The sequence below is a fragment of the Quercus robur genome, chromosome 2 (genome assembly GCF_932294415.1).
Source record: "Quercus robur chromosome 2, dhQueRobu3.1, whole genome shotgun sequence".
Classification (NCBI taxonomy): Eukaryota; Viridiplantae; Streptophyta; class Magnoliopsida; order Fagales; family Fagaceae; genus Quercus; species Quercus robur.
The window spans coordinates 1,731,072-1,756,818 of NC_065535.1; the positions used below are offsets into that span (position 1 = coordinate 1,731,072).

At 35.2% G+C, this 25,747-nt stretch overlaps 4 protein-coding genes across 7 annotated transcripts; all 4 read right to left on the reverse strand.

Annotated features, from left to right (window-relative positions):
• Window positions 1-237: 237 nt before the first annotated feature.
• On the reverse strand, window positions 238-1,428 carry LOC126708836 (photosystem I reaction center subunit N, chloroplastic). The gene is made up of 3 exons (XM_050408803.1): window positions 1,080-1,428; window positions 706-831; window positions 238-501 (listed from the first exon to the last, which is right to left on the reverse strand). The coding sequence occupies exons 1-3, from the start codon at window positions 1,383-1,385 to the stop codon at window positions 412-414; spliced, it is 522 nt and encodes a 173-aa protein (XP_050264760.1). The 5' UTR covers window positions 1,386-1,428; the 3' UTR covers window positions 238-411.
• Window positions 1,429-1,476: 48 nt separating this feature from the next.
• On the reverse strand, window positions 1,477-9,302 carry LOC126708808 (uncharacterized). Of its 4 annotated transcripts, none has more exons than XM_050408785.1 (8): window positions 9,137-9,302; window positions 8,979-9,038; window positions 7,347-7,389; window positions 5,857-6,187; window positions 4,888-5,545; window positions 4,604-4,803; window positions 4,255-4,499; window positions 1,477-4,123 (listed from the first exon to the last, which is right to left on the reverse strand). In XM_050408785.1, the coding sequence occupies exons 4-8, from the start codon at window positions 6,123-6,125 to the stop codon at window positions 3,330-3,332; spliced, it is 2,166 nt and encodes a 721-aa protein (XP_050264742.1). In that variant the 5' UTR covers window positions 6,126-6,187; window positions 7,347-7,389; window positions 8,979-9,038; window positions 9,137-9,302; the 3' UTR covers window positions 1,477-3,329. The 4 variants fall into 4 exon arrangements, with proteins under 4 accessions (XP_050264742.1, XP_050264734.1, XP_050264726.1 ...); XM_050408777.1 differs by having other exon boundaries at window positions 7,317-7,389; XM_050408769.1 differs by lacking the exon at window positions 7,347-7,389.
• Window positions 9,303-11,141: 1,839 nt separating this feature from the next.
• Window positions 11,142-17,467, reverse strand: LOC126708844 (glycosyltransferase BC10). Its single transcript, XM_050408815.1, has 3 exons — window positions 16,952-17,467; window positions 15,897-16,779; window positions 11,142-12,063 (listed from the first exon to the last, which is right to left on the reverse strand). The coding sequence occupies exons 2-3, from the start codon at window positions 16,416-16,418 to the stop codon at window positions 11,425-11,427; spliced, it is 1,161 nt and encodes a 386-aa protein (XP_050264772.1). The 5' UTR covers window positions 16,419-16,779; window positions 16,952-17,467; the 3' UTR covers window positions 11,142-11,424.
• A 2,683-nt stretch (window positions 17,468-20,150) lies between these two features.
• LOC126708851 (uncharacterized) lies at window positions 20,151-24,994 on the reverse strand. Its single transcript, XM_050408827.1, has 4 exons — window positions 24,817-24,994; window positions 23,629-23,736; window positions 22,266-22,433; window positions 20,151-20,491 (listed from the first exon to the last, which is right to left on the reverse strand). Exons 1-4 carry the CDS (start codon window positions 24,916-24,918, stop codon window positions 20,369-20,371), a joined length of 501 nt encoding a protein of 166 aa, XP_050264784.1. The 5' UTR covers window positions 24,919-24,994; the 3' UTR covers window positions 20,151-20,368.
• Between the last annotated feature and the right edge of the window lie 753 nt (window positions 24,995-25,747).

The window sequence follows — 25,747 nt, forward strand, 5'->3', positions numbered from 1 at the left end:
AACTCTGCAGAGATATACTTTGTTTTAGAGTCACTCATTGTTTAGCAGAAATCTTTCCTTGGCAGTCAAGTTATGATTAGTGATTGGAGTGCAGGAAAGGGTTATCAAGCTTTAATGTGTAATTGGTTTAAAATGTTACCTCTGAACTAACACTACCCTTAAAATCTCTTCAAAAACTGGATCAAAACTAGTTCTTGGGGTGGTAAAGAAGCAATTAAACATGAGATTATGAACACGAAACCGAATTTAGATTTCTCTGTCCATTCGATTAAACAAATATTGGGTATTTGAAAAGAGAGAAATCTGAATTCAGAAAGATTGCAAAACATGGGATGAAGAGTTATTCAACAGAAATTTAGGTACATGTTTGGAGAAAGTACATGGTATTGAAAAAAGAAAGGACTACCCTCTTCACCATTTCCAGAAAACATTGGAACCACACTTGTATTTGTCCTTTCCTTCACATTCCAACTCCAAATCTTCAGAGAGAAATGGCACTTTCTGCATCAACCCAAAACCAATTAATTAGAATCAGTTAAAGAAATACCATTGTAGAATCAAACCAAGAAATAAGTGATTCTGCATGACGCAGAGATCACTAGTTCAAATTTCTCTTTTCTCCACTTCCCTTAGGATCAACACTCACTCATCAAAGAGAATATATATATTAGAAATAAATCATTCCATGTCATTTATGAGTCAAACCTTTTGTTTGGCAAGATCTTGGCAGCCAGTGAAGTTCTCAGGGAATTTACATGAGCCAAATTGAACTGTATAAGCTCGTGCAAAATTAGCACCACTTGTGGCCAGCCTCTTCTTGTCATTTAGCTCCTATTACAACATTCAAGCATACTGTAAGTCTCATATTACAACATTCAAGCTTAGTTTAAGTCTAATATTAGAAAACAATGATGACAAACAAGTAAGAATGCATAAAAGTAAGACAAATCACAGATAAACAACTAAAATGCACTTCCTTAGTTACAAATAAGCAATTCTATATATAAGTAGCAAAAGCATGATGCTTTTTACGTATATGAGTATATCCAATATATACTATAGCTAGAAACATGACAAACCTTGTTAGCTTTGCTCTTCTCAAGGTAATCTTCAATGACCCCAGCATTGGAAAATGAATTGGAGGCAGCAGCTGTGAAAAGGGTGGCTGTCAAGCAAAGCAGTGCAGCCCTTCTTCCTTCACTCCCCCTTGATTCTTTTGATTCAGAAACTTTAGCCTGTTGAGCCCTGATCACAGGCAACTTGTGACCATGCACAACTGGGTATGCAACAGAAGGTGTGGAAGCAAGTTTTGCATTGAGCTCAGATGATCCAGCACCCGAGATGGCATAGTTGCATGCCAAAACACTAGAGTTCATGGCTGCCATTACAGTAGGAAACCAATATTCACTTTCTAATGAGGTAGTGAACAAAGGTGAAGAGATGGTGGTTAATGGGTTTTTTTTGGGGGGAGGGGGAGGGGGAGGGGGAGGGGGAGGGGGGTTATGGATAATTTGATATGGAGTGATAATGAATGTAATAACAGGTTGTGGTGGGAGTGTGGATAAGGTGAGATTGCCTTACTCCTATTGGCAAACTCTGCTCTTCGTGCTGTTTTGGGGTCTTGAATTTCTATGGTGAGCTATCATTTTGGCCCCACTTGGGAATAGAGTTAAGAGTGACAGACCCAATTTACATCAAGGAATGGATAGAATAAATAGACAAAATACACTTAAAAAAAAAAAAAAAAAAAAAAAAAAAAAGCTAGGAGAAGTAAAGCTCACCCTATGTGTTTTAGTGGGTGGGTAGCCACTAGGCCAAGACCTTTAGCAACGTTTATGTGTTTTAAGATGGAAATAATACATTTAGTCTTTAATGTTATATCTCAAACTTAATCTACTGGTTCTATATAAAATAATAATAATAATGATAATTAATCTACTGGATTTTTAATGGGTTTGTTACATGATCTTATTGTCTAATCTCTTTACAGCCTATGGTTAATGGCCCAAGTTTTAGGAGCGGGTTTAATCACAAGAAGAGAAAGGGGCTTCCAAGACGTGGTGGTGAAGAGCACACATTTAAGATTGATGTCACTTTAAAGGCTACAGAAAGAAGTGTGTTGGAAATAGAAGATGTCTTGCATTATGTCAGAACAGTATGTAATGGTCTTAGCAATGTATCCTTCCATTCTACTGCTAATAAGATTTATAATTAAATCATAAGCTATCGATTTGGATTCAAAAGAAAATCTCTTAATCTAAATATATTAAATGATCCAAGTTTGAGATTTTGAAAGGCATAATTACTAATTAGAGACTTAGTTTCTTTTTTATTATTTTTTTAAATACGATAAAACTTCAACTTATGTACTGATCCACTCTGATAATTATTCGTTATCATCAAACCGAGACCCTAAATCTCTTATTAGACAACAAAATTAAAGGCTCAATTTCAATGACATTTTAGTGCAAATTTTTCTTTTTCTAAAGTTAATTAGAACCTTTTTTTATTAGATAATCAAAAAGACAAAATAGATGTGGGCGTTACAGACTCCGTTAATTTAAATTAGTCAAGAAGAATATGCTTCAAAGTCAAGCTTAGGTAGAATTTCTTCATCTTCCAACTAAAGGCCAACATGTTTACCTCTGCAAACTAAACCCTAAATACAAACTGCATGCAAAACAATCTATGTAATCAAACTATCGTATTAATGAATTAATCAATATACATACTTCTGTCAGTTCTGTGATGTAAATCTACATAAAATAAGATCATAAAGTCGTCTATGTTATTATGGATTTTCAACATACTTCCTCCCAACATATTTGCATAAAGGCACCAAGGAAAACAACAAAAATTGTAAATACAAAAAATAAAGCTTAGGAATGTAACTGAAGATAAGAGATGGTCAAAAGCTCAAAAATTCCTCTCATGTCCAAAGCAATTTTTGTACAGATGCCTTCTTTAGAACGGGGTCCATAAATTTGCTCAACCATGAATGTGCAACTCATGTAAAATTAAATTAAACCTCTGATTTCCTCCAATGTCATCTCTCATGATACCAACCAGTCCATTTTCTTTGAAGATGGCCAAGTGTATATGACCCTTGGTGGATGCATTCAAGAGCTTAACACCACCGGCAATGGAGTAGGAATAATCAATACGTGAAACAATTTAAAATGAAGAAATTTGTAAAGTTAAATCTAGTTTGCTTTGATCTGAACTATCCCAGAAGGAAATCTGTATCTATAGAAATTTGTGAAGTTAAATCTAGTTTGCTTCAGTCTGAACTATCCCAGAAGAAAATCAGCATCTATCAACTCATGCTATTACCTTAGTCGTGATAATCTTTTCCGCTTCCGGTTCTTCTTACGTACAGCTGCAGTCTGCATACCCTTGGAACTAGATGGAAGAGCCAGAGTGGGCGACCGCTTGCCAACATTTGTTCTGCCTTTCTTTGAAACCCATTTCAATGGCAGATTGTTTACCACAGTGCCAATGTCACTAGAACCAGTAATTTCAACTAGTTTCTGAAGTTGATCAAGCATCTGGTGAGTCCAGGCAACCGACAGATCTAGTGAAACTGAATCATCCATTGGTTTTCTCCATAAATTCATCAATATCTCTTTAAATGACTGAAAAGACATAGAAGGTTGATAACTTTGATGATTTGCACATAAAGTATTGACCTTAATTACATGCTTGCAAAGGTTTCCTTGAATTGACCATGCACAATCACAGAATGCAAATTCTGATCCAGGATTCCACACAAGACGTGTTAGACTGCTGTCTTTCTGGCTTAAAACCTTGGCAAAGAGTTGCCCATGATCATCCAAGGTGACGGCAGAATCAGGAATCTGCAATGCCCGGTGCCATGATGTAGAAGCAATATATTCCTCCTTCACATTTTGAAAAGAATCACTTTCATCTGCATAGCGGTCAAGCCAATAGCTTGAATGCAGCTCAGTAGTTAGCTTGTGCACCAGCCAGTCGACTCTTTGAAGTGCACCAAGGTGCGAATCATCAAACAGTTTGGCTTTTAGCTTCACATGATAGGCTTCTATGGCACCAGAAGCCTCTTGGCTAGCTAGAGGAAGAGTTCTGATAGTTGAAAGCCACATTTCTGTCAAACAAAAAACAAGCAAAACTTAGATGCAAACATTCCAAGGAAATTTCACACATTTATCTCTTGTCCAAGTTGTGTGTGTGTGTGCAGGTATGTGTCCCACAAAGAGAGAGAGAGAGAGATCATACCAATCTTAGGCACCCAAGAGGCCTTGAAGTATTCCATGAAAGCAGTTTGATCGACAAAATCCTGGGCTAATTCTTCTAAGGCAGCAAGAGTATCAACTCCACCCCAAATGCTGTACACTATCTTCCCCAGCCGTTTAAAAATTTCCCGCTGAACTTCAATGTTACTGCATTTCCTAACAATATTCCTTAGCCATGATCTACGAACACGCCAGAGGGAAAAAAGAACAGGGCAGCAAAATATATCCCTGAAAACCAGTCAATAATATTCATAAACTACTCTATTTTAAGGTTGCATATTATTCCTCTTTTTTGTTTTTCAAAACATAAAGTTAGAGCAAGTGATTCCTGCCTTATGGGATCAATTTCAGCCGCTGCATCATCAATCAAAAACCCACTGACCTTCCATCCAGGCTCCACACTACGGGCTCGACCAAATAAAGCTTTCATCCATTTGGACACGTCAAGCTTTGCAAAGCTGCGTGTGATAACCCATGCAACGGGCAGCGCATGTTGCCTTGAATCAAACACAAGAAGTGTGCTCAAAGGGTACTGTAATCCAACAAATAATAACATAAATATCCTCTCTAATAATTTTTCTATAGCCAGAAAGAATGTGCATAATGAAGTACTTGCCTTAAGTCGCTTTATGCCAAACGTTGAATCGGCTGCGATTAGACTGCGATGGCCAAAACGGATCATTTGTTGCAATTGCCACTCTGTTTGAATCCCCAAAATGAAAGAATCTGCTTCTGAAGTATCCTGGTAAAAGAATATTGACTTTCTATTGCGTTCAACCCACATCTGGATGCTAGCATGGTCATCCAGATCCAACTCATGGGTAGATCGTCTTATAATCATCCCGAGTTTGTGGACATATTGGGAAGCAAGGCTATTAACTTTTGCATTTGAACCACAGTATCGTTGAATCCCTTCTATGTGTTTCTCTAACACATTCTCCTCCGGAATGCCCAGATAGATCATAGACATTGTCTGCTGTTGAATCTCATTACAGATATATGGAATTTTCTTGGCACCAGGGCCTATGGCATCTCTATCAAGTGGCCCATGGCAGACAAAACCAGAATCATTTACATGGCGCCTGTCATTATCATTATATACAAGAAGTGCAAGTGATGGACGAGCATAAAGGCGTTTCACCACAAAATGACATTTGCAGCCTCGCATGGATTGAGGTCTAGCAGCACGATTGCGGGTGTTAAGTCGATATCTTCGACTAGGTAATATACCCCCACCTTCCCCATAATTTTCAGGACCAAATGAACACCAATACCTTCAAGATCAAAAAAAGAAAATAACATTAGAAACTTGAAAACCTTCAATTGAATAAGGATATCTATCATCTTTTATCCATCTAGACCCTTGCTGCCAACATGTCTTATTATATAAGCCCAACCAGAAGGTTAAATAGGTGGGTTACTTTGTATGTGGTGCTCATAAAAAGGTCTCAAACTTCATTATAAATTGATCTCAAATCTCAATGGTAGTCAGGGGAAAAATAACTCATTTTCTAGAAAACATTTATGTCAAAACAAAAGGAGCGCAAATAGTAAATCTTTATTACCAAGCACACTAGAAACTTACAGCCTGTATTCCAAATAATCATCATTCTTGTACTCCTTCAAGCTGCCAAATGATCGTTTCCGCACCCTCTCAATATGAAACCGTGTTGGGCATTCTATGTTAGAGCATTCACCAATTATAAATGCATCCACGCGCTCATAAGGAATGAGGGCAACATCATCTTCACGTTCAGAAGTGCGAAATTTGGTCCAAGTCAAATCAGCCCAACAGAACTCCTCCTCTTCTGGATCTTGCACTGGGATATCAAGTATGGATTCTACTACAGCCATATGCTCTAAATTTCAAGCCACTGATATACCTTTGTACCAGCTTAAAATTAGTACAGCATCATCTGTGAAATAAAGTGCTCAGTATAAGATAAGTTCAACAATGGCAATGAGTAAAAGTGAACCAGTCAAAGCAGGCAAGTTTGCATAGAAAAGACTTTGATGAGACCATTCTACTTGTTATTCTATGCACGCTTTATAACAAAAATAATTATTTTTGCAATGATTAAAGAAAATTATTTTGAAAAGTTGAAGAAGGGCTATCAATTGATTGAGTTAGTGGAAGTCAACCTAGAAAAATTCATTTTCATATGGACTTCAAAAACGAATGATCAGGTACTTTTCTTTTAACATGGCAATGTTACAACAATGCAGCTCAAAAACTCCAACTTGAGTGTAGCAAGATTTTGTCTCAACAATATTAAATTTGTTGAAACCAATTAACTGGAGTTGCAAATGAGTAGAAAAACTAGTTCATGTGAATTTCCTAATTATGACAATGAGGCTTTCAACCCAAACCAATTCATGGTCAAAATACCCCTAAAATGCCCAAGATGATCCAAATACCTCCTAAACCTCTAAAATGACCAAATACCTCTAGACCTCTAAATTGACCAAAATACCCTTGAAATGCCTAGAATGACCAGATTATCCTAAGAACCTTCAAAATGACCAAAACACCCCGAAATGCGTAGAATGAATTCCCAAAAAGACCCTAGGACCCCGAACATGTCCATTATTTTTTATGTATGTGTGTGTGTGTGTGTGTGTGTATTGAAGATGTCTACACAAGGAAAGGTACAACTACAAACACTTTTGCAAAAAAGAAAAGAGAGGATGATCTCTAAGGATAGCATTTTCCAACTACATCTGACTTCAAACATCTATTCTAGTCATATATACTATTGGGGGTTTATTAATGATTATCATTGAATTTCCTTTCACTTATACTAAACTACTATTTTTTAAAATGATTTGCTGCAAATTTATATGGATTTCAATTGTAGAAATTTAACCGAGCTGGCCAGATGCTTGTTTTGGGCAATTAGAAACAAAACAAGTCCCAAAACAAATTAACCTTAACTAGATGCAGGACAGAAATAACAAAATTATTATACAGCTTAAATTGTTACTACCATTTACCATAAACAGCAATTCTATAATAAAAATGCAAAGAGACTCTATTTTACATACTTAATTTTCTTTTAAAGGTTTCAAAATTACTTTTCTCCCTGAACACGAAGAGAAAAATTCTCAGCTTCAGACCCTCCATAGCCGACATCCCAACAAGCGAGAAAAAAAAATAAAAAAGGTTCAATCAGTTCCAACTATTGAAAGAGAAAAAGAAAGAGAGAGAGAGTCCATGGTTATGCAAAATTGGAAGATATTCAAGCTCTTTGTGCTCAAGGACTGTAGATTAGTAATTAAAATGATTAGGCCTGACAAAACCAACCAATAACATAAAAAATAAAAGTGAAGAACGTAAAATCCATGCTATTGGACCATATAATGCTAATTGAAATGAAAAGTTAGGATCAAGTTTCTGCACAATGCCATCAGAATAGTCACAGCCAATACAAAATGATCTAATAACACGCAAAATTAATCAGATTAGTAAGGAAAAACATGAAGCAATTATTCATGAGACCATAGAAAAAAAAAAAAAAAAAAGGGTATGGAAGGCCTGCCAGAAATCAATTATCCAATAAAACATAGAAAAGTAAAATGAATTAATGTCCATTTGGCTAGAGCTTATAAGCTCAACTTTAGCTTTTATGTACAGTTTCTTTAAAACCTCAATTTTTTAGAATACAAATATACTTTAGCATACTTTTAGCAAAAAACTAGATAAGTTGTTCTCAAATAGAAACGAATCGAACTTATCACAAAAAAAAGAATGACAAATACATCTCTCTCTGCATATTACCATTTGAAAAGCTTAGAAGCATTTGAGCAACATTCTTCTTCACCTACTCCTTTTCTTAGAGGTTAACCCATTTGTTTTTCACAACATTAATCTCAATCCTATCTTATGCTTTTGAAAGTTACTTCTCCATTTCCTTTTGACACAATCTCACGACCATTGATGTAGAAATAGTCAGAATATCAAAGGAATTGCTCTATATATTCAAATTCATAATCTACACCCAATTCAACGTCTTCATAATCTAAACGAATAGTTTATTTTGTTTGTCTTAACTGAAATTCAGAGTTTTTTATTTTTATTTTTTATTTTTATTATCAAAAGCATGTTACAAAAAAACCATAAAAACACATAATAAATGAAATCAGTATACTAACAAAGTAGAAAATACTCCAAACAGCAAAACCCAATACTTGAAAGACTTACCTGTGAAAGCTCCATAATAGAATGAGAGAATCAAAAGCTTATCTGTTTGGTGGCTGGGAAAATTAACCGAGAGAGAGAGAGAGAGAGAGAGAGAGAGAGGGTTTTAAGAGTAGGGTTCTAAGAGTAAGGTTCAGATTTTTTGTTTTTATAGCATTTATTTTTCTCTTTTAATTGGAAATTTGGATCTCCATTTCAAGGCCAAGATTTAGTTTAAATAAAATCTACGGTGTAGAATTTGCCACCTCATTAAAAAAAAAATCACACCATGCTCTGCTCTATGTAAGCGGACAGAATTAACACAGACACAGTAGTAAAAGTAAACAAAGCCATGGTTTTAAAATCACAAATTAATACGTAATTCACAAACAATCCCAGTGTATACAAATAAATCCGCCAACTATGAACACACACAGGCACACGTGTAAACTAAAATGCTCTGTAAACTATAATGCTCTATGATTCATTAATTACCAATAATTGAAAGAATAATTGAAGATAGAAGTTACCAGTGGAGTAGTGGACTGAACTGATTGAAATTTTGAAGGCAAAGAAAAAGAACGGAGAACCTTCAGCAAACAATGAGATAGAGAGAGTCAGAGAGATTCAAATAAAAAAAAAAAAAAAAAATAGAGTATAAAGAAAGAGAGTTCAGTTTAGTGTTTACCTGAGAGAAAAGAGAGGGAAGCGAGAGGCAGAGCCTCGGCCACCGACCACCGAAGTCCGAAAGCAGAGGGCCAGAGGCACTGAGAGGCGCCCAAGTCCGAAGCAGAAGAAATTAAAAAAAAAAAAAAATTTGTGAAGAATGAGATGAGAGAGGCGTGTGAGTGTGAGTGTGAGGGTGAGGGTTTAGCCAAAACGACGTAGTTTTAGGTTGGGGCAAAAATGTCAAAACGGTGCAGTTTTATTTTTCTGTATAGCCGCCAATAACTGGTTCAACCATTCCGGTTTTCATGGTTAAACCGGTCGGACCGGCTGATCTGGTCTGGTTTTTAAAACCAATACTGTTCAATATCAATTTGGTTATAACACAAAATACTTGGAGAATCTTAGCTATAATTTCAGATAGGTTAAGGTTAAAAGTTCTTTCACATAATGTAAAGTTCAATTGGGTTCCTAAAGATCTGAATAGGGTTACTCATGTTCTTGCAAAATGGTCTCTTAATAATTACCTAGCTAGTATTTTTGTTTTAGGCTATACTCCTGATTTTGTTGATGTAATTCTTCTTGAGCAGAACCTTAATCTTGATATGTAGCTTTTGTATTTTTGGTTTTTGTATAAAAATGAATACAAAATACTTGACTAAAATTCCCAGTATATAATGTATAGTCTCTTATCTATACGGGGGCGTTTGGCTTGCCGTAATATTATATTACCCTATAATATTACATTAATGTAATCTCAATACAAAAATACAACATTACATTATTTAGAAATGTGATATGATGTATTTTGTAATTTTAGATTATGATAATGTCAGAGAAAATAAAATAAACCAAAAATCTTAATATCACAATATCATAACGTACATCCCATGTGGTCTAAGGTGTTAGCTCAGAAATTTATTTTGATTTATTGTCAAGTTTTAATTTCTTTTTTTTCTAATTAATAAAAGAGTAGGAGGTGATTAATCCGTAGAAACACGACTGAAACTTTCACAGGTCTGCTTTGATCTAACTTTTTGACTTTCAAATTAAATGAGGTATGGGAGTGGTATTATTGACAAAATAGTGTACCATAACCATGGTCTAGGCTGTTTTTTTTTTTTTTTTTGAGAAGAAGGTCTAGGCTGGTGTTGATTTGGGGTTTTGAAACTCAAACCTTTTTGTAGGTGAAAGAAAGGGAAATGACACATTTTTTATGCTGAGATAAATTTTATTGTACTCAATTTATCGTCTTTATGACCAGGTTGTTAAAAACTTGAAAATGGGTTCACTCACTTCATTGTCGTAAACATTGCTTTAAAGCTCTCAATCAGTGCGGTGGCGAGTCATCCACTTCATTGTATACAGAAATCACTGATATTAAAGAAATACAAAACTATATGAATTTTAGTAAATATGAACCCTTTCAAAAGGTCATAGTGCCTGCAACAAAAAATGAATTCAATATACAGTGGTGTTCGAAACTGACTTTCAAGTAAAGCTCATTTCTTTAAGCATGGTTGGCTAGTCGGCTTACAGACCAGCACATTTATTGCCTGAACGAACGGTGAAGTGGGGGATTAGCCATGATGATGACTCTAACAAGGTATGACCATGATAGTTGTTCTATCTGCTAAGAAGCCAATGCTTGACCGGGCATAAATGATAAGGAGACTACAAACGCTTTGTTAAATAAGTTGAGTCATAACCTAACTTCAATTCCAATTAAAGTTTGCCTGTACCAAGACCCTAATCACTAACTATTAAATAAAAAAAAGTGTGGTGTTTTATAGATGAACGCCTTACTTTTTTTCCCCCTAAAAAAGACGTTCATTACAAAAAACTAAAATAAGTATGCTTGAAAAAGAACTCAAGAGCATTGTGCCAGAGGCAAGAGCAATTTGAGATGAGATACCTCACTTTAAAAGTCCACTATACCAGCACATTTAATTATTCTGTTCAAAGGACTTGGAATTGCTGAGCACAAATATAATGCTAATGCACAGTCGTACACAATAGAAGCAGGCTTTGCTAGATCAAAACTCATAAAAATCATATTGCAATACAAAAATGTGAGCATGATGCTAAATGCTAGTTCTCTGTACATCTAAACTTGTTATTGATAGTAGCATTGTCTAAGAACTCAATGTATAAGGAAAAAAAAAAAAACCCAATATCACAATTGAGGTTAAATTTATACCATTAAAAACATGTATGATGCACAGAATTTAGTCTTGCACTCTCCCTTTGAACCTTTTCTGCTGTGGCAATTTTCACTTCAAGATGTGAAATTGATTGTGGATTTTATAATCAGAAGCCCAAAACCTTTGGTGATAATTGTAATAGAGGTTCCAAGGCACTTGGAGCAAATTTTCTGGCAAAGAGAAAACAAATTGAAGAGGCATGATTATTGTAAGTGCAGTTTTTACCTTCAACAATTCTTTTAAAGAACTCTACCGTGACATCTGATCTTCCAAAAGTGGCTGGGTGGGGTCCACCCCTCGACCAATCCACCCAAGTGATGCTTCTATTTGCTAATAGGTTCCCTGCTTCAATGGTTAGCATGGTGGGGAAATAATGCTCATCCACATAACATGCCGGTCTACAGAATTGTTCAAATTTCGGGTAAAATGTAGTATCTCCGACAATGTAGATGGCAAGCTTCCTGTTAACTTCAAACCATTGGGATCCTTTACGCCACTGGGCAATATCTACCTCAGGTGCCATGTTATCATTATAGCGTCCTCTCCCATATGGCCCAGGATCATCAAATGCACCCATGAAGCTATATCCGGATTTCAGTATATAGTGATATATGACACTGAAATTATAGAGAGGAATGCATGATTCAGAAAGGAGGATGAACCATTCATTGGAGATATCAAGCAATGCGTTAGCAAGGAGTCTTCTCTCAGCATCACACATACTCATCCTTCCCCACTCAGAGACCTGCAGGTCCAAAAAAGAAAATGTCTGTCAACCCTTAATTGAAATGCTGAATATAATGCATAAAATTACAAATTCAAATGGAAAAGATGTTCTATAATTAACAAAAAACAAGATGAGAGTTCATAAGTTTGGCCTGAATATTCAATGGCAATATCAACAATATAAAGTAGTCAAACATGGGGTAAAATTGAATCCTAATACAACTATATCAATAAGACAACATAATGGAATTCTTACTGTTTAGATGAGCTAAAAAAAAACAATTGAATCCTAAACATCTATCTATCTATATTCAAGTGATAGTTCAAATCTCCAAACCAAAACCCATCACAAATAAACTGCCATTCACGTGCTACACTGCCCTTGCAATCAGTTACCTCTAGCTAAGCACTATCTAGCTGCTTTTTCATGAAGGGAACACGGATCAAGTTTTCCCTCAAAGCAGCTTACAAGGATGAAAGAAGAACCTGGCCTAGAACTGAACTCATCAGGTGTGCAGCTCAACTCAACTCAATCATCCAACCATGGTATGGCTCCTCTTATAACCTTCTCTGCCTACTCCAGTTTGGGCAAAACAGAGCATTGTTTGTATAATCTACATAGAAAGCTCATCAAGACGTGTGCTATGCACCAGACACAACTTGTTTTTCATCAAAACCCAAAATGTTGATCACTTGTACTTGTTTTTGCTTTCTGACAAGAAACCATTTGCAAAACTGAACTTAGGGACGTGACCAGCTACTTGAGCAAAAATATGTACCCATAAAGCCCTAAATAGGTGTGCTATTGACTTGAACTTGGAAAGCAAATATGAAATTCAAAAATCATTATGTCAAACAAACTTTGACCACCTATAGAGTAACTACGTGTAAAGCCATACTCTCAACCTTTTTCATAATAGAGTCAAATCTCATTAATGAAGCAAACCAGGGTTTCAGCTAAAAATCATAATCATGATTATTTAGACAGGATAGGTAGATACATCAAGCCCTCTTGTTTCTGAATTGGGAAAAGAAACTGATGCGGGAACTTATCAAAAAAAAAAAAAAAAAGAAACTGATGCGGGAGATGCAAGAAAATTATTATTTAGTATTATTTATGTTTGCAAGTCAATTGTATTTTTATGTTTTAGGTCCTAGTAGTTTATTAGGCTATTAATTTGGAAGCAAGGTTATTTTTGTAATAAGGCAATTAAGGTTTTTTAGCCAACTAGAACTAGAGTTTAGCAATCCTTTATAAGCAATCTATTGTTCTCCTTGAGGAGATATTTGATATTTTGATGAATGAAAAAAAAATGGCCGTTTGGTCTGGTGCTGACTCCAGGTCTACCCTAGATGCTGACTCCTAGTAGTTTCCCACTTGGTGCTGATTCCAAGCCAAGCCTAGGTGCTGATGCCTAGGTCATATCCCTTTATTTTATTGTTGTTTCAATTTTGGTGATGCAGGAGATACAAGAAAATTATTATTTAGTGTTATTTATGTTTGCAAGTCAACTGTATTTTTATGTTTCAAGTCCTAGTAGTTTATTAGGCTATTAGTATTTTAATTTGGAAGCAAAGTTATTTTTGTAATAAGGCAATTAGGGTTTTTTGTTCGGTTACACAACTATAGGACAGCTTTTTGGTACTAAGTAGAAAATGACAAAGACAACTTTCTAGTGGTGGAAAACACGGCCGTAATGGGTTTTTTTTTTTTTTTTGGGTGATATTTTTTGTCTCTTTCTTGCGGTGATGCTTCAACAGATTGGTGTTTGCTCTGATACCAAAATTGACACAGGACAACCAAAACAAAATTGAAACAACAATAAATGGATATGACCTAGGAGTCAACACCAAGCGGGGAAATCACTAGGAGTCAGCACCTAGGGTGGAACTGGAGTTAGCACCAAACCAAAAGAGACCAAATAGCCTTTTTTTTTTTCATTCATCAAAATATCTACTATCTCCTCGAGGAGTACAATAGGTTGCTTATAAAGGATTGCTAAACCCTAGTTCTAGTTGGCTAGAAAACCCTAATTGCCTTATTACAAAAATAACCATGCTTCCAAATTAAAATACTAATAGCCTAATAAACTACTAGGACCTAAAACATAAAAATACAATTAACTTACAAATATAAATAATACTAAATAATAATTTTCTTGCGTCGCCCACATCAGACACTTATAACTCAGAAAAACCTTAATTCAGTAAAAGCTCCAGCAATAACAATAGAGGGATGTTTTACTCAATGAGTAATATAAATTTGAGAGACGTTCACTGTCCTATCCATATCTCCACTCCACTACCTACATGAAAAATAAGCACCCCTGATGGTATATAATCAGACTATTGGAACTCTATAAAACCTAAATGACAATGAGATCCCACAGTAAGAATCTTTGTTGGCATCCTTTCAGACCACAGAGAGGCATAGGAGCTTAATGCTTGTCGTACAACATGTTAAATAAGATTGATCCACTTGGGGGACAATGCAGAACTATGTTTAAAATATAATTTTATATGTAACTTTAGTTCTTCAACACAATTGATTACAATAGATTCCATTTGTTAAAACTGATAGAGTCAAGCTTTAACAGAGAAAAAAAAATCAGCACAATTACGCTTGAGTTGCAATAATTACCCTAGATTCTTCTTCTAGTGACTGGGCAGAATTATTTTAGGTGAGATTTTATGTTTAGCTAGACAAGCATCTGGTCTGGCCTTTTTAAAGCATTTAAAGGTGTAGCTTATTTTTAAATCCTAATCAAATTAAAGAAAAAAACACTTCATAGTGTCCAATTTAAAGAACTTTATTGAAAAAAGAAATAGAAAAGTTTACGGAATTTTCCAGTGGCAATTGTAGCTCATCATAATAATATGAGGCAAACCTAACACTTCCTATCATTGCTTGTCTTATTTTGTACATAATCAGGTATTTGATCTTTTAATCAAATGCCTAAACCATCAAAACCTTCAGCTTTTGAATGAACCCTAACATACATCTCCAATATTCATCTATTGCCCCAGTTTTTGACTTCACCTCACCTTCAAGCCTATTTTTAAGAAACAACAGAAACACCTGCAAATTCAAAAAATAAACTGATTGTGGTTTAATGCCATAACCCAAGCTTACATCTGTCTTAGAGAGATCTCAGCCTTATCCCTTGGCCAATACACAATTCATCATGTAACCCAACTCTCATCACTTTAATAAAATGATGTCCATAACACTTGCAAAGGTGAAGTAGTTTCCACAGGCCTTGACCTCGTTTTTAAATACTAGAGATCTACTATTAGTGGGCAAGGAGAACAATAACATGGTGACAGCCTCCTAAATTAGAAGAAAAACTTAAAATTTCATATTAGAGGTATTTTGGCAGTTGTTTAGTGTGGAATTTAGCAGTCCTTCAGTTACACTTTTTTTTAATCTTAGTTTTATCAAGTTTTGTCAAATTCATTCTCATTTTAACTCAAGTTGGGTCCTGTTAGTATGCAATTTCTTGTGTGTGTCTCTCATGGCGTACCCATAAGACTTCTACTTTCGCAAAATCCTTATGCTAATGGCAATAAGATTTCAACGAATGATATTCAGCCAGCATCAGTCCAAAAAAAAAAAAAAGGCTATATGGAGGCACAACTTTCTAGCCTCTACCTCCATCCTTGAGTGTAAACCATATAAAAACAAATCTAATCTGCTTAAGCAACCTAAATTCATATAAAACAATATCAGGTGGTAAAGTGAACATGATAATGATATTGAATAAGAAAATGTATGATTTTTATATCCAATGGAGAATTTCCAGTAGAATATGCAAACTTTCAAAAAGGAATTCAGCACAAACATCACCATACCTGGCTAGGAATCTGTCTCTGATAAAAAACTGATGAAGATGGAAAATTGGCATGGAATGTTGGCAATGAATGAACATATATCGAAAAAAGCCCTTCGTGTCCCTTCAAAAACCTCTCCCACAGAGGTGCCAGTGGCAATGGTCCCTTAGTCAAAAACATAAATGCAACCTTGGGAACTCTCCGAAAAGGATACTTCTTTCTCCGAGGCACAATAGACGCCCTCCAAAACAGTTCCTTGTCACTCATAGTATGGATTAAATTCGATGGAGGCCTAATCCATTGCTGAAAACTATTAGGTTCCTCATAGCATGGCTGGAATGAAGACTTAACCGTTGTCACTACACTTTGAATACCAAAACGCCGAATTGTATATATACTAATGACCGAGAAGGCAATGCACAGAGCCAAAAACAGCATGAGTATCTGAAACAGCCTTAGCGGCAAGGCTTTAGAGTGGTTTGTTGTCCGGTTTGTAACCACAGGGTCCTTGTCTTCCTCTAATGGCACGACTCTGGATTGCATATTGAAACTAAAAGTACACTAAAATTCAAGTTCCGGGTATTCGTTTTCTTCACAAAACCCAATCCAAAACCGCCTTTTCCTTCACGTTTCCTCTAATGGCACAATTCTGGATTGCACACTGATACTAAAAGTACACTACAATTCAAGTTCAGGGTATTCTGTTTTTTCTCAAACCCCAATCGACAAAAAGCCTTTGGGGATTGAAAACCCTTCCAAGACTCAAAATTTTGGACAATTATTAACCTTTCCTTCACAACTTATATGCATAACACAAAACTGTCTAAATTTTACCACGTGGGTATTTGCCTATTTGACTGACTGACTTTCTTCAATCATCAACGGAAAAAACCGTCTGGCAGATCTAGAACAAAAACTACAGTACTCAGAATCAACTTTGAACAAATATTTTGACAAAAAAAATAAAAAATAAATAAAAACAAGCAAAGAGCACATGAGTTTTTAAGAACTACCAAACACACTTCTTTTTAAAAATATATAAGATCTGATCCAACAAACGAATAGAGCAAACGTACCAAGAAAGAAGAAGTTATTGTTGTCCAATGAAGTGCAGATCACGAAAACAGGAATATGAAGGTTTTGACTTTGATTTTTCAAACCGAGTGCTTCGAATGGTTTGCAGAAAATTGTGTTGTGTTAACGTGAGTGTTGGGTCACAGAGACCTTTGGTCAATACTGAGCAGCATGTGAGGATGGTTAATGCACAAGAAAATAGGAAAGTCTGGTAGAAGTGGCTATATTTGGCTTTTGGATAGTATATAAAAAGAGAGAAAGAGAGAGAGAAGAGTCCAAAAGAGCAGGGAGCCTTAGAAAAAGAGAGAGACAGCAGTGTGTAATAGGTTAATGTTTTTTTTTTTAGGAGACGAACTCTCAGAACATGAATTTCTCGTGGAATCTGATGGGTTTAGAAAGTATATAAGGTAATGTCTTTTTTATTATGTTTTTGAAGGGGAGAGAGAGAGAGAGAGAGAGGGAAGGAATTGCTGGATTTTGTGTCGGGCGTGATTATCTTTCCATGTTTGTTGCTTGCTTGTAATGTGAAGTCAGTATCTTTGAAGTTGGGTAAAAGGGCATGGATTATGATCATGACCTTTTGTTTCTAATTGTTATAATTTTTTTTTATATTAAAATAATTATTAAAGTTTAAGATTGTTACACACCAAATATTATGGTTTCAATATTTTTAAATTTAAATTATTCAATCAAACGTTGAACTAATCCCCAAATCAAACCTGAAAAATATAGTGTTTAAATTAATATGATTTAAAAGTGTAGGGTTTAGAATAAAAAAAAAAAAAGTTTAGGGTTTAATTTAAAACTAAAAATAATAATAAAGTTCAACTTGAAAGTTTTTTTTTTTGAGAGAGAGTTTCAACCTATGGCGTCCGCTCCTGATAATTGCTCTTTATCATCAGACCAAGATACCAATCAGTTTTTGGTGTAGGCGGAGATTGAACCCTAGATCTCTTATACAACCACCAGAGACTTTACCAGTTGAGCTAACTGGAACCCACCAATTTGAAAGTTGAAACTGTGCTAAGCTTCAGAAAAAGCATCTCTAAAATATAAGGTTTATATGTAATTTACCATTTAAAAAAAAAAACAAATGCCTTTGTTTTTGTTTTAATTTTGTTTAGGAGAGAATTTTTTTTAGTTACACCATTTAGAAGTGATATTGAACCTTTAATGACTACGACAAACAAATTGCAATTCTATTTCTAACTCTTTCAAGCAGGCTTTGCCTTTGCTATACGTAACCAATATACTTACCAATCCCGCAAAACACTGGACCTATTCCTCTTTACATTCATGCATCATGCATTGCAAAGTTGGAATTAATTGGTATTAGCTAGGTGGTAGATTTTTAATTTCTCGATTGAGAGAGGGAAGATTTTTTTTTTTTTTTTTGGCCAAGTGATTGAGAGAGAGAAGAAGAAAGAAGAAAGAAGAAAGGACAGGGAAGTGCATAAATGATAAATCATTAATTGAATTAATAGCATTAATAGCACCTACACATTAATGCCTACTTCTTTAGCTTCCTTTAGCATGGAAATCAAATTAATAACAGACTAAGAGTATCCTCATCAAGTGTGCCCAATGCCAAATATTTGGCATTTGGCATACCAAACACCAAAAACAGACCCTCATGAGGTGTGCTAAATGTCTCAAAATTTTGAGACATGCTACAATACTCTTTCAAATATGAGAGCATACAGACAAAAATGCTATAATTTCTTTTGATTATTTTATTTACTTTTTTCTCTCCTCCCAACACATATCTCTCTCTCCGTCGGCAACACAGCTCTCTCTCTCTCTCTCCTCTCTGGTCTCCATCTCTCTATTGCTCCCTATTTCTTTCTTACTTTCATTTTTTTTTTATCTCTCACTCTCTTCCTCTCTCTCTGCATTTCGGTATTATCGCCGGAGATCCGACCCGATTCATATCGACAAGGCTGAGATCAGGCAAAAACTTTGATTTGCTCTCACTAATTCGTAGAAAGTGGCTTCTAAGGATATGAAGACGAGTGAAACCTAGAGCTGCCGATCTCTCCTCTCTCCACACCTCGCTGATCTCTCTCTCTCTCTTTTGGTGGTTGTGGCAGTGTTTCTAATGGTGGTTGGTTGTTTTGATTGATGGTGGTTGGCTATTTTGGTTGAAGGTGGTATGTTGATCGGGTTGTGGGTGTGAGATTCGGGATGGTCTCAGATTGGGTTATGGGTTGTGGGTGTGAGATTGAGTTGTGGGTGTGAGATTTGTGGATGTGGATGGGTCTCATTAGCGCCATCGCCAATATTGGTTGTGGTGTTTTGTGTGTGTGTGTGTGTGTGTGTGTGTGTGTAGAGGCTGATTGTGGTAGGTGGTTGATTTTGTGGGGGTGGTCAGTGGTTGTGGGCTGTGGCGGTTGATTTGTGGGTGTGGATAGTGGAGGATTTTGTGTGTGTGTATGTATATATATATATATATATATATATATATATTTGTAAAAGTTTTTTTTAAGATTATTTTAATGTATTGGATATGTTATTTTAATGTATAGAATTGAAGAATAAAATATCTGATAAATAGTATATTGTAAAATGATGTGCTAAAATGATAAAGTAGGTTTTTGATTTGTCAAAATGACATTTTTTATGAGAGAGCTTATGCGAATGATCAACCAACAAACCAAAGGCTTTTGGAATTTTCTAACAAAAACTATGTTGCTTATTCAACATTTTTGTTGGTTACTTGAATTTGAAAGTCTCGGGAGGCATTTACTTCGTGTCCCATCATTTGTCTTAATTTTATATCATGCTTTTAAGAGAAAAGCACCCATTTTGGTCAAACTTCATTGTTTAATACATGAGTAACAAACATGGCACGTTATGAAGGCAATTAATACTCTTATTCGGACCTCAAAATCATAGCATATCAATCTAATACCTAATCCTTAAAGCTCTTTTTAAGGCTCTCTTTTTTTCTCCTCTTTTTTTTTTTTTTTTTTTTTTTCAACTACAAACAGTTTCTTGACAAACATAGCGTTTTTAGTTGGGAATGTGGCCAGGGCCATTCTCAAATCTCAACAATTTAGGCATTTATATGTTTTGTAAAGAAATCCATTACTCTAGTTAACCCCTGGTCCCCTACCATCACCAATCTAAATCACGTGGATGCCACCTGCTGAACGTAACCATGTGCACAAGTTAAACAATACAACATCGGAACACATTCACTGCCTCCAAAACCATGACCATATGGGGTGATTAATTCACAATCAGTTAATAGCCCTAACCAGTAAATTTATGAACAAATCCAAGTTCAACTCACATCAAGCCAGTTGCGGATATAGATTCATTGCTACTTCGTGTTTAGCATCCAAATGCTTCCACATCATCCAGACAAGAACAATTATATGTACCATGACAAAATGTGAACATTAGAGTACTACTCTCTACTTCACTACATCAAAAGTTGAACGGAGATTGGAAATCATAACTGGGCACTCTCCCTTCTCATCATATTCTGAAAACTCCCCTGCTGACAAGTCGATGTCATCAAATTTAGTCCCTTCAATCTACAAAATGAATAGGGGCAGTAAGTTGACATAAACAAAGAAAAAAATGGATCAGGTAGTTTTAAATTTTAAAAGTCTATAAGAATAATCAAGATTTCTTTGTGGCGTGCAAAATTGCCAAGAGCCTTGTGGCTTAGTGGCACTGCTCAATCTACTCCGTGGGAGAACCTGGGTTCAAATCCCCCCTCCCCCACTTATGCAAGTAAAAAAAAAGAGGCAAGATACTGATAAAGCCATCCAATGAGGTAAGTGCAGTTTGATCACAGCAGAAATCATTTAGTAATCGAAAATTGAAATAAGATATACTCATACAGCCATCCAACGTTAGTGCAGAATCAAAGATGCAAAGACATAACACAGGATGGAATATACAACAACAGTATATTGAAAACTGGGCGACACTAGATTGCCAAGCAGTGCTATTTCTGGTAAATGCCGAAGTCTAGGACCAGCTTGGTTGCATGTCTAGTTCTAGTTTAATTGATTGAAAACTTGAACTAGACATTTCCAAATGGCCTTTGAAGATCACCCACTTTAACATTGTGCGATGTTGGAAACCCTTTTCCTTTTGGAATTTCAAAGTTTCATTAAAGTGTTGCTCAGTAGACCGTTCTAATGAGTAACATTCTCCTGATTTCAAAGTTATTCTTTTTTTTTTTGATAGATCTGATTTCAAAGTTATTCAATCTCTTATTTTTTGCTTTAGTTCTATTTTTCCTTCTTTCTTTTCCCACTGTGTTTCAGGTTGTGGGGGAGGGGGAGTAGAATTGGGGCATAACAGGCCACCTGTGATTTTGCATAATGGCCAAAAGAACCAGCATCAGACTGGCAAATTCTCAAGGGGTAAAATTCATTAGCAAGATCATCAAATATTCAAATGCATAATTGACATTATCTGAGAACGAGCCCAAAAATGGTTTAAGGGAATTCATCAAAATAAATTTTATTGCATACAACGAAGTGTATTTATAAATGCATGGAGTGACTTTTTAGTGTAATTTTTGGTTTCTTATCCATTTGTGACTTTTTCAGTAAACAATTCCACAAATCTGGAATGTGTAATATGAGAACATAAGGAAAGTTCTAAGACATTAAAACTCAAAACCTTAATCAAAATAAGCTACATTTAAGAAGTCAACTTATAGATATGCAAACTAATTCAAAAGTGGAAGAAATTTGGGAAGCAGTTTATGAAAATTTGAGAGAAAAACAGGTTTCCATCCCGAAACAATATAGCCATTAATAAATTTAACAGAATTATGCATAAAAGTTTGGACCAGAAATCCAAAAAAGTGAATAATGCGAAGTGCAAATCTCTTGGAACCAGCTAAAATCACTATAGCGCCCCTTCCCCCCCCCCCCCCCCCCTGGCGGCCAAAAAAAGAAATAAAAAAAAAAGAACACTCAAGTTATGCTTCCTAATTACATAGAAACTCAAATAATAAAATGCTCAACATAACAGCCAAACGGAAACAAGGCAAGTAAGTCTAATGAAAATTTTGTTAGAAAGCCAGAATCAATGCAAGGGAATATTCACCCCCTACAAGGTCTACTTTAATGTTCAACAACAAAGCATTTACCAGCCTTATCTAAACCAAAATATTCTTAATTCTTTTTTTCTTTTTGATTAGTAAGAATGATTTTATTATATAGAGACTACTTCATGTACGAGGAACACAAAGTCGCCTAAAGAATTATTTGCAAAATGGCAAGGACTCTATAAATGATGCAATAGAATGGCTAAGTAAGAGAAAAAAGGGTGACTGAAACTTACAGATTCAGCCTTCCATCCACTGCAAAATACATATTCCAGAGGCTCATAACCCCTGCAGTCAAACTGCATCAAGGGGGCATACTTCCCAGCTTGACTTGCTTCGTCAGTCAGTGGTTTACCTTGACCAGGGATCATTGTTATAGTTCCATCCCTCCCACAAAACTTGCACTGTAGGGAGAGAAAAAGTCACTAAAATATTCCAGCACCAGAAGACAACTGCTTGATAATCAAACAGAAATGGAAGAAAAAGCTAATAACAATTTGAAGCAATGCATTAAAAGCAAACAATATAGCCACTAAGCTATGCAATAAAAATCTTATCTTATGACATGACACAAGCGCAAGTTAATTGTACCAAGTTGATTCAATATATACCAGCTCTTAGACAAAGTTGATCATACCAAGTAAGGCTAGTAAAAATAAAGAAGACAGGAGGAAAAAGGTAAAATATAGAGGCTGCTAAGAAGGGGAAAAAACTAGAGTCTTTAAAAGCTCATTGAGCCACATGCAGCTTATCTTTCTATCTAATCGGCAAAGGGTCTGAGCCCCATGAAGCACCTGTTGTCATCCTTCAATGAATAGAAAGTTATTAATATTTATAGGCAAATGGGTTATTATTCCATGACCTGATATGTGAGGTCTGTGAAAAAGTTATCTTCCAGACTTAGAGATAGAGTACATCGTACAAGAGTGATTTCAAAATTTAAGCAGGAAAGGGAGAAAAATGTGAGGAGAGAGATTATGTGATACAAGAGGAGAACATATCAAAGAGCCACTGGCACCATGACATGTGAACAGACTCAACAGAGGCTGGTGATGGAAACAAGACTATGATTCTCCCCCACATTTATGCATGGAAATCAAATTGATTTGATTCCTCCTCCAATGTGTGGTCATTATATCAACAAAGACAAAATAACACCCCAACACTCACAAACCCACATAATTAAACAAAAAGATTGATGTTTTATAAGATTGAAAGATGAAATAGAGACAGACCATCAGAGCTTTCACAGAATTAATCCTATAGGCCTAGACTAAATGAGCCCAAAAATATGAACTCTAAAGGGGTATGAGAACCAAAGAAAAAAGAAAATCAAGGCTTAGAAAATTAATATTATCATCATATAAGACACAAAGAATACGAAAAAATCCCATGAACTGAGTACATTATTTCTTTCAAATTAAAAATTGTTAAAAGAGAAAAACATTATAGAGCTAGAATTTTTTCATTTTTCTTCCCTTTCCTATAATTGGCAAGCAATCGGTGAGCATCTGGGCTAAGTATTGCAATAAAACCTTTTACAATATAATCCAAAAATTATTTAGAAGAACATATCGTGGATTGAGGATGAGAGATAACCTTCTGCATGAGATTAGTTGTTGCCTTGCCAGCTGGGAGAGCAACAGTTTCACTCAAGGTCACACAAGTTTCTTTCTGGCTCACCTCTCCGCACCTCCCACATTTCACCTACAAAAATTTAAAAATATTAAAAAAAAAAAAAGCTTCATAATAATCTTTTAGGAAGATAGTGATAATTAAGGAATGCAAGAATTACTCATGAAACAGAAAACCACAACAGGTCTAGATCCAACTAATTTAAGCCAAACAGCATCACAAACATCACATAAACAGAACAATGCACACATATAAACCCACATTCATATTTTCTCCCCATGCATACATGCATAAGTTTGAAACAAGAAATCAAAGAAACCCAGCAAAGAAAAAAATGGGATAATGTCAATTAGTGATTAACCACCTATGGTATAGCCCGTTTGGACCTCACATACCTGTGGTTTAAAAAGTAGCATTTTAGTGATTTTACCCACCCGAGGTTAACTCTATTATTAGCTTCTGTAAGCCACCATAGTGCTTGCCATTAAAAAAAAAAATGAGGGATAAATGTAGATCATATATTGACATAACAAACACTAGCTGACTATTGATAATAAGATAACAAGAAGACACACATTACAAGCTGATTCACCATAACGAATGCGTTGCGTAAGTTTGCAACTGATGAACACTATGTATGGATTTGAGTAGCAGTTAATTACAACAACAACAAACAATCTCTAGTCCCAAAACTTTGGAGTCAGCTATGGAGACTCGACAAACTGATCAAGGTCGGCCATATGTATGAGTAGCATTTTACAATGATCTCATATTAACATAATAGTTTTATATTTATGGAATGATAAAAAAATAAAAACCCATACTAATGAAATAATGTAAATGACTATGGAATTCATAAAAATGACAACAATAGCTTTACAAGGTTATGAATATTAAGGAAAAAGAAAACATGAGCCTAATGTGATTGGCTGAATTTACACTTTGAACCCAACAAGAAGGCAATTGTGAGTTACAAGCTAAACTAAAATCTATGATTGTCAATTGTCAATTGTCAAAAGCTAAAGTCCATCAGAGTACATATTTGTAACCATAATTTGTGCATTTGAAGTGAAAGAATTAACACAATGAAGATATTGGACGATTAAAAGTAAAACTAGTCAAGACTAAAATCCCAAAGAAATTGAAGAAGACCTTAAAGAGGTAAGAGAAGTTTGGGTCGTCACAGCCACCTTGGGGCTGAAGGTTTGTGAGATTCTCAAGCTCCGCAGTGATCTTCAGAAGGTAGTTCACCATTTTTGGATTGGGCGTCAATTTCAAGCTCTCTCTCTCTCTCTCTCTCTCTCTGCTCCGGATTTTGTTACTTTATACTGATTACTGAATGGTTCTGTTATGAAAGTGGCTGGAGATTTGGGCTTTTGTTTTGACGGGCAGCACATGAATAGAGCACTTTGGATTGGGCTTTCACTTTCATTCTAGAGCCTAGCCCATGCATACAACTTGGGGTTTGTAAAGAGCCTTTATTTGTTGTTTGATAAAGAGAAACTCGTAGAGACGCGCCTAAATACACTCAAATCTATAACATGCTTAAGTGTCATTTTATAATTGGATGCATCTAAATTTACTTTATGTAAGTGTTGTAATTTAATCACAAATTTACACCCAAATATGTAGTGAAATTTTGGTTGTGTCTGTAGGCAAATTGATAGATAAAGGGTTCAAACCCCAAATACCAAATATTATAGAAGGTGCCAATAGACTCAATAACATTGTGTTATTATTCAAATCTTGATTTACAAAGAGTTTTCTTCTTCAATGACATTCTCTATTTTTAACATCTTGTTATTATTCGAATCTTAATTTACAAAGAGTTTTCTTCTTCAATGACATTCTTTATTTTTAATTTTAGGAGAATTTGAATTTGGATCCCTTGTCATTGAAAATAATAATAAGAAGAATAATAGGCCTTAAGATTATCCTTATACTACCCAAAAAATAGAAAAAGAAAAAAAAAGTTGGTCACCAAAATGTATTAAAGGTTTAATTTTACTATCTAAAAAAATGGGTTTTCAAATGTAAATAGGTACAATTTAGCTTTTAAAATTTCTAATTGTATCAACTTGAT